General features: G+C 38.4%; 1 protein-coding gene across 1 annotated transcript in view; it reads left to right on the plus strand.

Moving 5' to 3' along the window:
* The window catches only part of LOC129220705 (protein shifted-like), a 55,160-nt gene extending 44,973 nt beyond the window's left edge, over positions 1-10,187 (plus strand). The window contains exons 7-8 of the mRNA XM_054855135.1: positions 5,969-6,097; positions 10,042-10,187. Of these exons, the coding sequence (XP_054711110.1) occupies positions 5,969-6,097; positions 10,042-10,187 (275 nt within the window). The remainder of the gene's footprint in view (positions 1-5,968; positions 6,098-10,041) is intronic.
* Positions 10,188-13,833: the final 3,646 nt, after the last annotated feature.

A 13,833-nucleotide genomic window follows, 5' to 3' on the forward strand; every position in this document is an offset into this window, starting at 1 on the left:
ATTTTTAATGAATTTTTAAAAAGTGCGCGCTTCTAAAACGTCACGAGCCTACGTCACAGGGCGCGAATGGGCAGCCTTCCGCCGAAGATCCCTTGTTTTCGCTACGGACATTTTGAGCGCGCTGATATTTATATTTTTTAGAAATTCAATAATCCTTTTGAACACACTATGGAGGTCGGATTCGTTAAAGCACAATCTAAATAATCTTCCTCATGTAACATCAATGAGGATATTCGAATATTTCCGAGAGGATGAGAGGTTTAATGTTCCAGAAACGCGAGGAGTTAAATGCGAGGAGATAAGCCTTTTACGTTTCGTCTTCGAAGTCGAATGCGTGACCTTCGGCTTCTCCCCTATCGGAAGAGGGCATGACGTCACTTCCTATGCCATTTGACGTCACAGGGGCTTGAACTTTAAAAATTAATTTAAAAAAAACTACTTATCGTATCGCAAAATTTTTTTCACCTATGATGTTCATACATGTTACTCTATCATATAAAAATAAAATTGAAAAATCGAAAACTTCCCTATCATCGGATACCACGTGACGAGGGAGGAGCCAAGTGCCTTCTCGTGAAAAACGGACAATAGTTAACTTTTGAGAGGTGTGTCGGGGATGCATATAAACAACCTTTACATTGCTAGAGACCACGTAAAAATTTGGAGACTGCTGATTGGCTACCACGTGAAAACGTCATACATCTCCTGCATAACTCGTTTTGCACGCTCTACTTATTGTTTCATTTCGAAACAAGACTTGTCTTCTAGACTTGATTCAAGAGGAGGGAGGGAATTAAAAACATTTAAACGTGAATCCAGAATTTCCGAGAAACGAAATTTGTTCAATACACCAGATGAGGGTAGCATGCGACCCACATATTCGCGTCGAATGGCCAATCAGGAATGCCAAAAGTATTACAAGGTCTTTAGCTGAGTAAAGATTGTTTATATGCGTCGGGGATCAGCCACGCCCCTGATCCTCCCGCCACGCCCCTTCCCACCCCGTGCCCAGTGGTGTTGAAGGGAAGGGTTCCTCATGCTGACGTCATAGAGGTTGACGAGAGTTTTTCCCTCGGAGTTAAATTTTTAGATAGTGGCAACGATGTGCTGCCATAGCAACCAAAGTTCAGCACTTTATTTCCTGTTTTGTTTGTTCGTTTTTGTGTTATATTTAACGAGTTTTTCTCTCAACCACATTTCTGTTCCTGTTGTTGTTGCTGTTACTTAAACCGCTCGGGTATCCGAACCCAAATAGACAGTGCCTCTCCTTGAGCGAGGATCAGGAACTTTTCTTCAGGCAAATTTTCGGTATTAAAAGTTCTAAAAAGTTCGATTTTACGTAATCTTCGATGATGTAAATAGAAAGAGAACTCTTCCCCGTATTTATTCTGGAATTGAAATCTTAAAAACGCAATCGTAGCCCATCTGTTATTACTCTGGGGATAGAGACCGGAACTTTCTGCAGGATTATTTTCGAAATTGAAGTTCCAAAACCTCGAATTTTATGCGACCTTGAATGATATTAGAGATAGGTTCGAATGCTCCCCCTGGATATTTTACTGGCAGCGATAACCTTTTGCACAAATTAAAGTTTCAACACCTGTTTTCAAATCAAATTCTCATATAGAAATTAGATATTATTGAAACAAAATGACAAAGAAATAAAGATTTTTAAAAAAACTTTTAATCATAAATATATCTTTGAACTTATAAATAGTCTTTGAAAAGTCTTTTCAATAATTGATAATGCTTACTGATAAAAAAATAATATTTCCCAATGAGAAGAATCAAAATATTTTTAAACGTATTAATACACTTTGTCGATTCGCATACGTGCCCTTAAGAGCTCAAACGATGACGTCATAATATCTTCAAAAATAGTGATTTTTCAAAACTTCATAACTCGGTCAATTTTAGTCGTAGAAGAGTGATTTTTTTTAGTTGTAAATGTTAGTGTATAGGGAATGTTTTCTTAAATATCATTGCTAGGACTGGGGAACTGTATAAAAAGTTAAATTTTGTAATTTTTTCAATATTTGAATTTTTGATAAAATTTTTATGAATTTCGAGTCTTTGCGCAATTAAAAGATTTTTTCAAACTGGAACTATACGCTTATCTTTAACGGTTGTATTAGATACTAGTGGTACCCGCACGACTTGCCCGTACTAGAAAACTAAAACGTCTCTTGATTCTCCTGTATATTTACAAATAATGTATGGTGAATTTCTCGCCAATTGGCTTGTATCCATGTTACGGTTCCACGTCATGATAACTTGGTCATTTACTCGTCCTTTTTATGATGATTTCGCTCGAGAAAATGCTTTCAAATTTGGAATAGAAAAAGAACAAAATCGAATTTTTGAAAAAATCGCTTCGAGGTGCACACACTAATGCTGCAAACTAACTTTGTGCCAAATTTCATGAAAATCGGCCGAACGGTCTAGGCGCTATGCGCGTCACAGAGATCCAGATAGCCAAAGAGACTTTCAACTTTATTATTAGTAATAATAATAAAGACAATGAAAAAATACATTTACATTTTTTAGTTAAATATGATTAAGTAATTTATATCAGAACTATTGAAGACATTCTTAGTTTTTTCCGATCTCTGCCGGTTTTTACCGGTTATAACCAGTTTCTGCCGGCAGAAAGTCAACCTTGGTGTAGACATGTGTGTGTAGGCATGTGTGTAGTGTAGGCGCGTGTGCGTGTAGGCACGTGTGTAGTGTAGGCATGTGTATGCAGGCATGAGTGTAGCGTGTGTGTAGACGTGTGTATGTAGGCATGTGCGTAGTGTAGGCGTGTGGTGTGTGTAGGCACGTGTGTGCGTAGGCGTGTGTGTGCATAGGCGTGTGTGTGTGTAGGCATGTGTGTAGCGTGTGTGTAGGCATGTGGTGTGTGTAGGCATGTGTTTAGCGTTGGTGTAAGCATGTATGTGTAGATGTGTGTAGTGTAAGTGTGTGTGTGTAGGCGTGTGTATGTAGGCATGTGTGTAGTGTAGGCGTGTGGTGTGTGTAGGCACGTGTGTAGAATGTGTGTGTAGATGTGAGTGCGTAGGCGTGTGTGTAGTGTAGGCATGTGTGTAGTGTAAGCGTGTGTGTGTGTAGGTATGTGTGTAGGCACGTGGTGTGTGTAAGCATGTGTTTAGCGTTGGTGTAAGCGTGTATGTGTAGATGTGTGTGTGTGTATAGGCACGTGTGTAGTGTTGACGTGTGTGTGTAGGCATGCGTGTAGCGTGTGTGTGTAGGCGTGTGTATGTAGGCATGTGCGTAGTGTAGGCGTGTAATGTGTGTAGGCACGTGTGTGCGTAGGCGTGTGTGTAGTGTAGGCATGTGTGTAGTGTAGGCGTGTGTGTGTGTAGGCAAGTGTGTGTAGGCATGTGTGTAGCGTGTTTGTAGGCGTATGTATGTAGGCATGTGTGTAGTGCAGGCGTGTAATGTGTGTAGTCACGTTTGTAGCATGTGTGTAGAAGTGTGTGTAGGCACGTGTGTGCGTAGGCGTGTGTGTAGTGTAGGCGTGTGTGTGTAGGCATGTGTGTTGCGTGTGTGTAGGCATGTGTGTTGCGTGTGTGTAGGCATGTGTGTTGCGTGTGTGTAGGCAAGTGTGTGGCGTAAGTGTAAGCATGTGTATGAAGATGCGTGTGTATAAAGGCACGTGTGTAGTGTAGGCATGTGTGTAGCGTGTGTGTGTAAATGTATGTGTGTGCGCGTAGGGCATAGACTCCACCACCCAAGAGTGGTGCCGCACGCGGATGCCGGCGGGCAGTGGCGTTAGCAGAGTAAAGTTAAGTTTTATGCCTATGTAAAGCCTTGAATAAAGGCAAACGATTTGTGACCATGGCGACGAACATTTGCCCTCTCAATAAATATAAAGCAACGAACGACACTTATTCTCGCCGTCATGGCAACTTGAAAAATCAGAGCAACATCTACTTTGTTCAAGTGAGGACAACAAGCAATGTCTCAGTAAACTTTTTCTTTGTTGACCTAAGTAAGAGTTGAATTTGGTTACTTCCTTCAGTCAAAAGTAGTACTTTTAGTTACTAAAATTGATAGAATAAGCAAAATAATAATAATAATAATATGATGGAGCGAGAGAAAACTCATTTTCTCAACGCTTCATTTTTTATTATTTTTTTAAATATCCGATTTTGAAAATAAGGCCTTTTTTTATGACGTCACAAATGATGTACTTTGGTGAATCTGTCTACCGCGTTTCCACGTTATGATAAGCAAGAAGCGAATTTAATATTGCGCTCTACGCTTGCTATCAACCCTGGCGTTGCCACTACACGTGAGTAAAGATGCGAATTAAATTAAGAGTTCTGTAAATGGCAACAGTGAATGGCATTTCATCATTTGTGATGTCATCGGCAGGAGCGAAACCAATGAAAACGCACAGATTAAAACATTTTTTGAAAAATGATAAACTTGGTCAAATCATCTACAAAATGGTCAGATCCTGTGTTTTTAAACATGCGCTTTCAGAAAAAAATACTGTTAACGGTTCAACTTTCTTGCAAGGACGACACAGTTCTTGATTAAGAATACAGGAAATTTATTTACACTATGTACAGGAAAGATCGTTGACAACTGCTAAATTAATCATCAGCAATTAAGCAAATAACAATCAACACCGTAAACTCAACGGTTACACACGTATTTACATCCAAATACGCAAAAATACAGCTCAAAAAGCTTCACAAAACACAGCTCAAAATGCTCTCCGCAACGATTCACAAGCAAAAACTAACTCGAGACTGACTTTTTAATCATGCGACCGCTATTTATACACATCGAACGAGAACTCTCAAATATTCCACAAGATTCCCAAAAATCGTAGACCGTTATTTTATTTCTTTTCCATTCACCAATTTTATCATTCAGAAATGAGGGGACCGTATACTTCAGCCGAATGTACGGGGGCTGTATATTCATTACAAAGAAACTATTTACAGGTTACGTTGCTACAATAATTTTAGATGAAAGATAATTTAGTAAACGCCTAATTTAGCTAGATTACGACAATTAATCACAAAAATAATTAATCTCTACATAGTATAAAATGAAGTCTCCAAAAAGCGTCTGTTTGTTTGAACTCGCAAAACTCGAGAACTACCCGGCCGATTGCGCTGAAATTTTCACAGTTTGTTCCTTTAAGTCCTGAGAAGGTTTGCAGACCAGTTCGAAAACAATTCGATGAATAGTTCTTTTTTTATTCCAATTTAGGCCCAATTTTCACATAAATTTCCGAATATGGGGGAGAAAAATTACTCGCAAAAAGGAATATTACATATCTTTGGAAAGGGAAGAATTTTCCGCGTTCTACGCAATTTGTCCCAATGCTCTAACTTTATTACGGCGGGAGTTATTTGCGTTTTTAGCTCGAAATTTTTTAGGCTTAGCTGAAATTTAGGCACTACTTTCTTCATTAAATAAATCAATAAAAAGTGAAGGAATTTTCCCACAGCTTTTTTTTTGACGTCATTGGAAAAAGCGACCTTTTTTACTCCAGACCTAACTCGACCTGTGGTCGAAAAAATAAGCTTTTATCTCGAAAGGAAAAAAAGTTACAAGCCTTTTTAAATCAAGTTTCAGAAATCTCGATTCTATTCAAATTGTGAACCATTTTCTTTCGCATTTTAATTCCTTAAACTTATTTTATTTTGTGTTTCCATGGTTACGCATTTTAAATCCATCTTTCTGGATTTAATTTCTTAAAAGTATTTTAATATCTGTCTTCATTGTTTAGAAAGGAAATCATGATGTTTTTTTTACTTATTTTTTACACCTGATTGTTGAATATACGTCACTTGACACAATTTTTATTTTCAAGGTAGACCGGGCAAAGCCGGGCAACGCAGCTAGTATTTACATAATTTGTAACAATACTTTTAAAATTTTCTAAGCGATCCATCGTTGTTAAATTTTAAAAATATATTTCCTGTTCATATTAATTAATTTCCAGGCAAGTGCAAGAGTGTGCCGTGCCTGAATGGTGGTCGGTGCATTGGGATCAACAAGTGTCGCTGCAAGGAGGGTTACTCCGGCAACCAGTGTGAAGTCAGCGAGTCGCCTCAACTCATTCAAGGTGAGTGTCGTTTTTTGATCGACTTTTTACTTCCCTTTACAAAAAAGGAAGTATTGTATTCGCGAAAAAATTTTCACTCAAAAATCGACCTTCATTTCCATTTTGCTCACCCCCGAATGAATGTTGAGCTCATTTTTCAACCCGACCACACGTGGATAAGTGCCTAAAAACGTATAGACACGCGAAATATCCATTTCGACGATTCCCGAGTCAGTTACAGCGAATTTTCTCTTGACGTCCGTATGTACGTGCGTATGTGCGTATGTGTGTGTATGTATCTCGCATAACTCAAAAACGGTATGTCCTAGAAAGTTGAAATTTGGAACGTAGACTCCTAGTGAGGTCTAGTTGTGCACCTTCTCTTTTGGTTGCATTCGAATGTTCCTAAGGGGGTCTTTTGCCCCTTTTTGGGGGGAAATCGTTGTTCATTTCGATGTAAACTAAAGTGGTGATATAATTTGTCGGACACTTGGCGATGTATCGCCAGTCTTTGGGTCGCCAAGTTTTGTCGCCAACTTGGCGACAAATTTGGCGATTATTATTATTTCTTTTTTTTTTTTTGAGCAATCACAATTGCTTATTGTTCTCACTTGACTGTTTTGATGTCCTATCATTTTATTTTCTCTCGCGCATACGTACACAATACACACACACACGCACGCACACACATATACACACAAGCACATACACCTACACACACATACACAAACACATACACACAAATACATACAGACACCTACACATGCACACACACAAAAATACATACACACACTTATACGAACAACTACCCACACATTCATGCCTGCACACAGACACAAACACATATGCCTACACACACATACACATATCCCCCCCCACATACACACACATTCATACACACAACTACTCACACACTTATGCCTGCACTCAGACACAAACACACATGCCTACACACACTTGGCGACAAATTTGGCGATTTTTTTTTAAATCTGATTTGGCAACTGTTGGTGATATTTAGAGAGTAAACTATTGAATCACATTAAAATTGCCAGTAACGGGGAAATGACATTAAATTGGAGCAAAAGGAAGTCATGTGATGCACACATCAGCTCGAAATCACAAGGAGAGCGGCAGACGCTGTAACAGATTTAGCGTTATCCAGGGTGCACCACGAGGAGGCCTGCTACATTACACCCCTACTACCCCCCCCTTGCGTTGTCGAGAAATATTGGAGAGTCCGCGGTTTTATGGCCTAATGGCAAATGTACCCGGCATTTGTGAAATAAATTTACACGCGTGACATTTTAAAATGCATCTATATTGTTTAACATTCATACCACATTTATTTTAAACAATGATTAGAGGCCACTACTCCAAAACATTTCAAGTTTTTTGAATAGATGTAGATTGTAACAACTTACCCCACCACGGGGCATGTTGTTACAGCATATGGGGTTAGTTGTTACACGAGATGTATTTAAGTAACGAAATGAATTTTACACGTTTTCTGGTTTATTCTGTTAAATTTTTAAAAAATTTAGCCACGTTAAAATTTTGTTTATACATTCCTGAACGAAATGAAAATGTTTTATTTTAGTTTTGATGTTTCCATGGTAACTATTTTTGTTTTCCCTGATTTTATTTTAGAGAATGCAATAAATGAATAAGGCACTAGTGACATTATAAAACGCGTGCATAAAACTCCCATCGTTATTTTCCGTTCTCCCCTGCCAGGTTCATTCAGATGGAATCGCCTTTACTTGGCAGATTGCCAAATTACATACAATCCGTGGTCAAAATGTACTCACTTCTTTTCCCTCATTGCATTTGATGAATTTTCAAAAATCAGTGGTTGTAACGGTGCAATTCGGTTACATGCTCTATGATGCAAAATTCGCCAAAACGTTGAAGCAGCCCAATTTGTATGTACCGTATAATTTTGAATCATGTTGTGCTGCTTTTACTATCGTCATTATTATTGTTTATTCTATTTTGTAAAATATGTGTCGCTGTACATTTATTTCATCCGCCTATGTTCACTCAACGTTAAATCCCGGTTATCACAAATTTGCCATTTCATCTGCGCGTGCGCGCGGACTTAGCTGATTTCAAAAATCTTGCTAAAATTAATTACAAACATTTTAAATTTGGTAATAAATATGAGATGGCAACAGATAAAGTTAGAAATCACAAAGCTTTCTTTGATTTAGTTTTTATACCTCGGTAAAGATTGAGTTTTGCGTCTTAATTATTAATGGATTCGGTGTCTGATTTTTCTGTCCCTTTTCAGGACCAAATTTTTAACCTCAGAAGAGCATGCTAGAATTGCAGCATCACTTCTAATACACAGCCGAACCCTCAACCTAAATAAAAATGTATAATACTAAGTTGTTTACGCCTAACGTAAACTATCCGCAAAAGACGGATTTCTGTACTCATATTCCAATCATTTTTGAAGTACACAACGTGTTTTACGTTTATGTTAAATAAATATTTCCAAACCAATAAATATTAAAGTGTTATTTTTCTCTTAATATTATAAAGATTATCAGTTATTCATATTTGTAGTTTCATATAATATATCACGAAACCGCTGCGAAAATATTCTAATAACATTCATTAATTTGTTGGGACTCTCGCTCAACCTAAATATAAACAAGCAACACGAAATCTTAAAACAGAAAGCCCAAAAAGCTAAGTCCGTGCGCAAGCGCAGTTGAAAAAAAAAATGCTTAATTTTTATTTCTACATGATTGAAATGATCGTATCGTGCTGTTCATAGTTGGTTGGCGATGAGCGGAAATAAAGTAGCCAAATTATTATTATTATGATTTTCAATAGATCGCCAACAGATAGCTCGTTTTGACGACGAACAGAAAGTTATTATTTATCTTAAACATTTTATTATTATCAATTAATTATTTGTTCTTATGCTAAAGTTCATGTAGGCGAAGAGTTGAAAAATAGTCGACAAATTATTTCTCTAAGGTTGAACTTTTGCATCAGATAGATCGCCAATGTTCGTTTTGGCGAAATTATTGCTCTATGATTGAAATATTTTTTTTTAGCATTGAAAAGATCGCCGGCTTTCATGCAGAAAAATAACAGCTAAATTACTGATGCTGCATGAATGAAGTGAATTTATATGGTAATTAGCTGTACCCGACGCGCGTTGCTACGCCAACAAAAAAATACATCATTATACTGATTTTCATGACAATCGGTTGAACGGGGCAGAAGTTGCTACTCTGCAGTGCCACCTGGTGGCGAGTGGCTTCAATGAGCATATTATGCACCTTCTCCGTGGAAAAATACATATATATAGCCATTTTCATAATAATCGGTCCAGGTATCAAGTGAAGCCGTGACTCTACTCAAATTTTGTACTCACGCAGTTTGCAAGATCAATCCATCGCTAAAAATATCAAATAGAAAAAAGTTTTAAATCCCCCCGTAGCATGAAAAGCCATAAAACAATAAAGAAAGAATTTATTTGTTCAAACTCAAGAAAAATGAATTTATCAATGAGATCATTCACGCGAATTCATTTCTGCAGCCGATCATTTTATTCGTATTTATCCAATGGATTGTGACTTAAATTGGAATAAAAAAGGAACGATCGATCGGATTTTTTTCGAACTGGTCTATAAACATTCCCAGTACCAAAAATAACAAACGGTGAAAGTTTCAGCCAAATCTGCCGGGTAGTTTTTGAGTTCATGGATGACATACAGACAAACATTCATTTATATATATATAGATTGAACAGTGTCGGCAATTTTCGTGTTGGCGGCGAACATGGAATTTTCGTCGCCAACACATGGGGCACATGACCGAACTGCACCGCCAAACTGTTCAAAACTGACTCTTGTAATGGAATGATATTGTAACATAAATGTATTTCTACTTATGTAAACATGTATGCAAGTAAGTGCTCCTGAGTAATTTTTTGAGGAAATTGGTTTTAGAAGTTTGCAAGAAGAAATGCGTCCATGGAACGTGCCTCAACCAACGGTGTTCTTGTGAGAAGGGCTGGTTTGGCAGCAGGTGCAAGAGGAGTAAGTGCCAAAACAACCGCCTGATCCGCTTCCTTCCACTCATCTTGGCGAGAAACTAGCATTTAAGAGGCAGAATTTTCAGTTTTTGGCAACTTTTATTAAGCTCGAAGTGTCGTCACAGACCAATTAAAAAACAAGCGAGAAAATTTTCTAAAACGGGCTGATAAATTTTTGACGTATATTTTGCCTTTTTAATGCTAGTTTATCAATCGTCTTCTGCACTTAAGAATTTCTTTTTCCAGCTTTCTTTAGCTCTACCTTACTTTTGCAAGCATTCTTGGCTGTATTCGATACTCCCTTATTATAGCGGCCGCCGAACTTACTTAGCGATCTCAAGATTACGCCAAGATCCCATCAGTGGTTTCGCCAAGCACGAACGGGGATAGATATACTGTCCACCTCTGGCAAGTTTAGCTCCGCTGCCCGACCGATTCAAAGTCAATATAGAAGTTTGGTAAGGCCTCATTTGGAGTATGCTGTTCAGTTTTGGTCTCCTTATCTTAAGAAAGACATTAGTCCCAACAAAACATAAATGTGAAAAAGAAGCCAAGTTCGGTTGAAATGAGGTTCGAAAAAGCCTTGTGTCACCGACAAAAAAAGTTCAGATCTAAACAGTTACCAAGTTCCATAGCAGTTCCTCACAGAAGTTGCATTTTCCCATGTTCTTCAATTCATTTAGAAAACAATTTTTTACTTGCTTTGATAATGGATTTTAAACTTGCTGCAAGTTTTAGTCATCACTATTTATTTTTCGAACTTGCCAAGTTGAAAATCCAATATCAAAGAAAGTACAAAGATTGTTTTCTAAATGAATTGAAGAACATGGGAAAATCCAACTTCTATGAGGAACTTCAAAGGCCGGCTACATGGCTAATAAGTGGACTTTCTCACTAAGACTATGATTCCAGGCTTAGAAGGCTAAAAATGTAGTCTTGAGCAAAGAAGAGACCGAGGCGACATGATTCGGTTGTTTAAATTTATTAAAATGAAAGATGTTAGGGGGCTGAAGTTTAGCACTGAAAACAGGACAAGGGGTCATTGTTTTAAGCTATTTAAATCTCAGGCTAGCATGGATATTAGGAAAAAATATTATAGCAGGGTAGTGGAACCTCGGAACAGCTTACCGGAAGAGATGGTCATGAGCACGGTAGTAGATGGTTTTAAGAGGGCCACTGATCTTCACTGGGGGTTGTAAATGGACTAGGACCAGTCTAGCTGGGCCCAGAGTCTGTTGCTGGACGTCATTTTTGTATTTGTATTTCATTTGTTGAAATAGGGGTGAGGAAAAACGACTTAAGAACTTGCGGATTTGGTTGGCAGTTTATTGCCCATTTGGCGAACAATACTTCCGATCAGGTAAGAAGTAGCAAGCGCTGCAGGATTTTCTCGCCAATAAAATGGTTGCAATGATAGTCCAACTCTACGCCTAACAATTTCTCTTCTTAACTGCTCTCCCTTGAAAGAAATGAACTTGTTCAAGGTCATAGCTCAACTTGTCGGAGGTGGAGAGTACACAATTCGGAATTAAGTTGGCCTCTTAAGCGTCTGGGTTCGTCTCTGGTCGATGACAATGGCAAAAGTCCTCGATCGCAGCTTAAGTTGGCGACACGTTCGCCATCTGGGGGTTAAACGCAAATCTTCCTATTTTTTCTAAAATGGAATAGTGGTACCTTTTTATTTATTTATTTATTTTTTTGAGGGTTATCATGGAGTTAATACAGGGTGTCCTGAAAAAGACTGACTGTTTCCAAAAATTTGTAACAGGGAACCGGTTAATGACGAAAAACAAATTTCTGCAGAAAATTCATTGATGGGTAGTAAAATCGCCCCCCCCCCCCACGAGTTCCAAATTTTAGTTCAAAAATTTTTCAACAGATGGCGCTTCAGATAGTAAGCCCGTAAATAAAAACGCAAGAATTGAAATTCACCGAATTTTTCTCCGATTGCGACACGTGATTGCAGCCGAGTGTAGACATTTTGAAAATACTGCGGCGTAATTTCGTTCATTAAAAACATTTTTCGAAAAAGTATGATGTAATTTTCTATCTTTCCTTGAATTAACTATCTTCAGCGCCATCTGTTGGAAAATTTTTGAACTAAAATCTGCAACTCTGGGTAAAAAAACTTACAGCTCACTATTTTTTGAGCAATCACGATCGCTTATTGTTCTCACTTGACAGTTTTGTGGTCTTATCATTTTATTTTCCCGTCAGCACCCTCTGCAGCATCACCGTCGACCGGCCGCCTCACGATGTTGCTCCTCTAGTGAAAACCGTCTCCAGGTTGCGTCAATATCCTACACTTACGCGCATACATACACGCACGCACGTACACACACATCCACACATACATATGTCTACACACACAAACACATACACACACACACCTACACACAACTACTCACACACTCATGCTTGCACACAGACACAAACACATATGCCTACACGCACATACACATTCCCCCCCACACAAACACTCATACACACAACTACTCACACACGCATACCTGCACACAGACAAACACACATGCTTACAGACATACACATACCCCCTACACACAAACACACATACCTCCCTCACACACACAAACACATATGCCTACACACAAACACATACACACACACCTACACACAACTACTCACACACTCATGCGTGCACACAGACACAAACACATATGCCTACACATAAACACACATGCTTACAGACATACACATACCCCCTAGACACAAACACACATACCTCCCTCACACACACATACACTCCCTCACACAACTACTCACACTCTCATGCTTGCACACAGACACAAACACATACACACACACACCTACACACAACTACTCACACACTCATGCTTGCACACAGACACAAACACATATGCCTACACGCACATACACATTCCCCCCCCCCCACACACAAACACTCATACACACAACTACTCACACACTCATACCTGCACACAGACATAAACACACATGCCTACACACACATACACATACCCCCTACACACAAACACACATACCTCCCTCACATACACATAAACACTCACACCTACATACACACACACACTCGTGATTGCGAAAAACATAATTTGAATTCTAGAGGTCAAAATTCAAATTATTATTATTATTTTTTTTTTTTTTGTCAGTCATTAACCGCTTTCCTGTTATAAATTTTTGAAAACAGTGATTCTATTTCGGGACCCCCTGCAAGAAATCACAATCAAGAAGCAAAGAACGCCAATTCATCATAGCAGAGATAGGAATTGGAAGAAAGCGGCGTTCAGCCCCAAGATGGCGGACGTGTCTTTACTAAATCTACGATTTAGGGCTTCATCGGCATCATCTTGCAGACCGCTATAACTCGACGTTAAATCCCGGTTATCACAAATTTGCCATTTCAACTGCGCTTGCGCGCGGATTAGCTGATTTCAAAAATCTTGCTAAAACAAATTACAAACATTTTAAATTTGGTAATAAATATGAGATGGCAACAGATAAATATTTGAAATCACAAAGTTTCCTCTGATTTAGGCCTCGGTAAAGATTGAATTTAGCGTCTTAATTATTAATGGATTTGGTGTCTGAGTTGTCTGTCTTTTTCAAGACCAAGTTTTTAACCTCAGAAGAGCGTACTAGAATTGCAGCATCACTTCTAATACAAAGTCGAACCCCCCAACCTAAATAAAAATGTATAATACTAAGTTGT

The sequence above is a fragment of the Uloborus diversus genome, chromosome 4 (genome assembly GCF_026930045.1).
Source record: "Uloborus diversus isolate 005 chromosome 4, Udiv.v.3.1, whole genome shotgun sequence".
Taxonomy (NCBI): Eukaryota; Metazoa; Arthropoda; class Arachnida; order Araneae; family Uloboridae; genus Uloborus; species Uloborus diversus.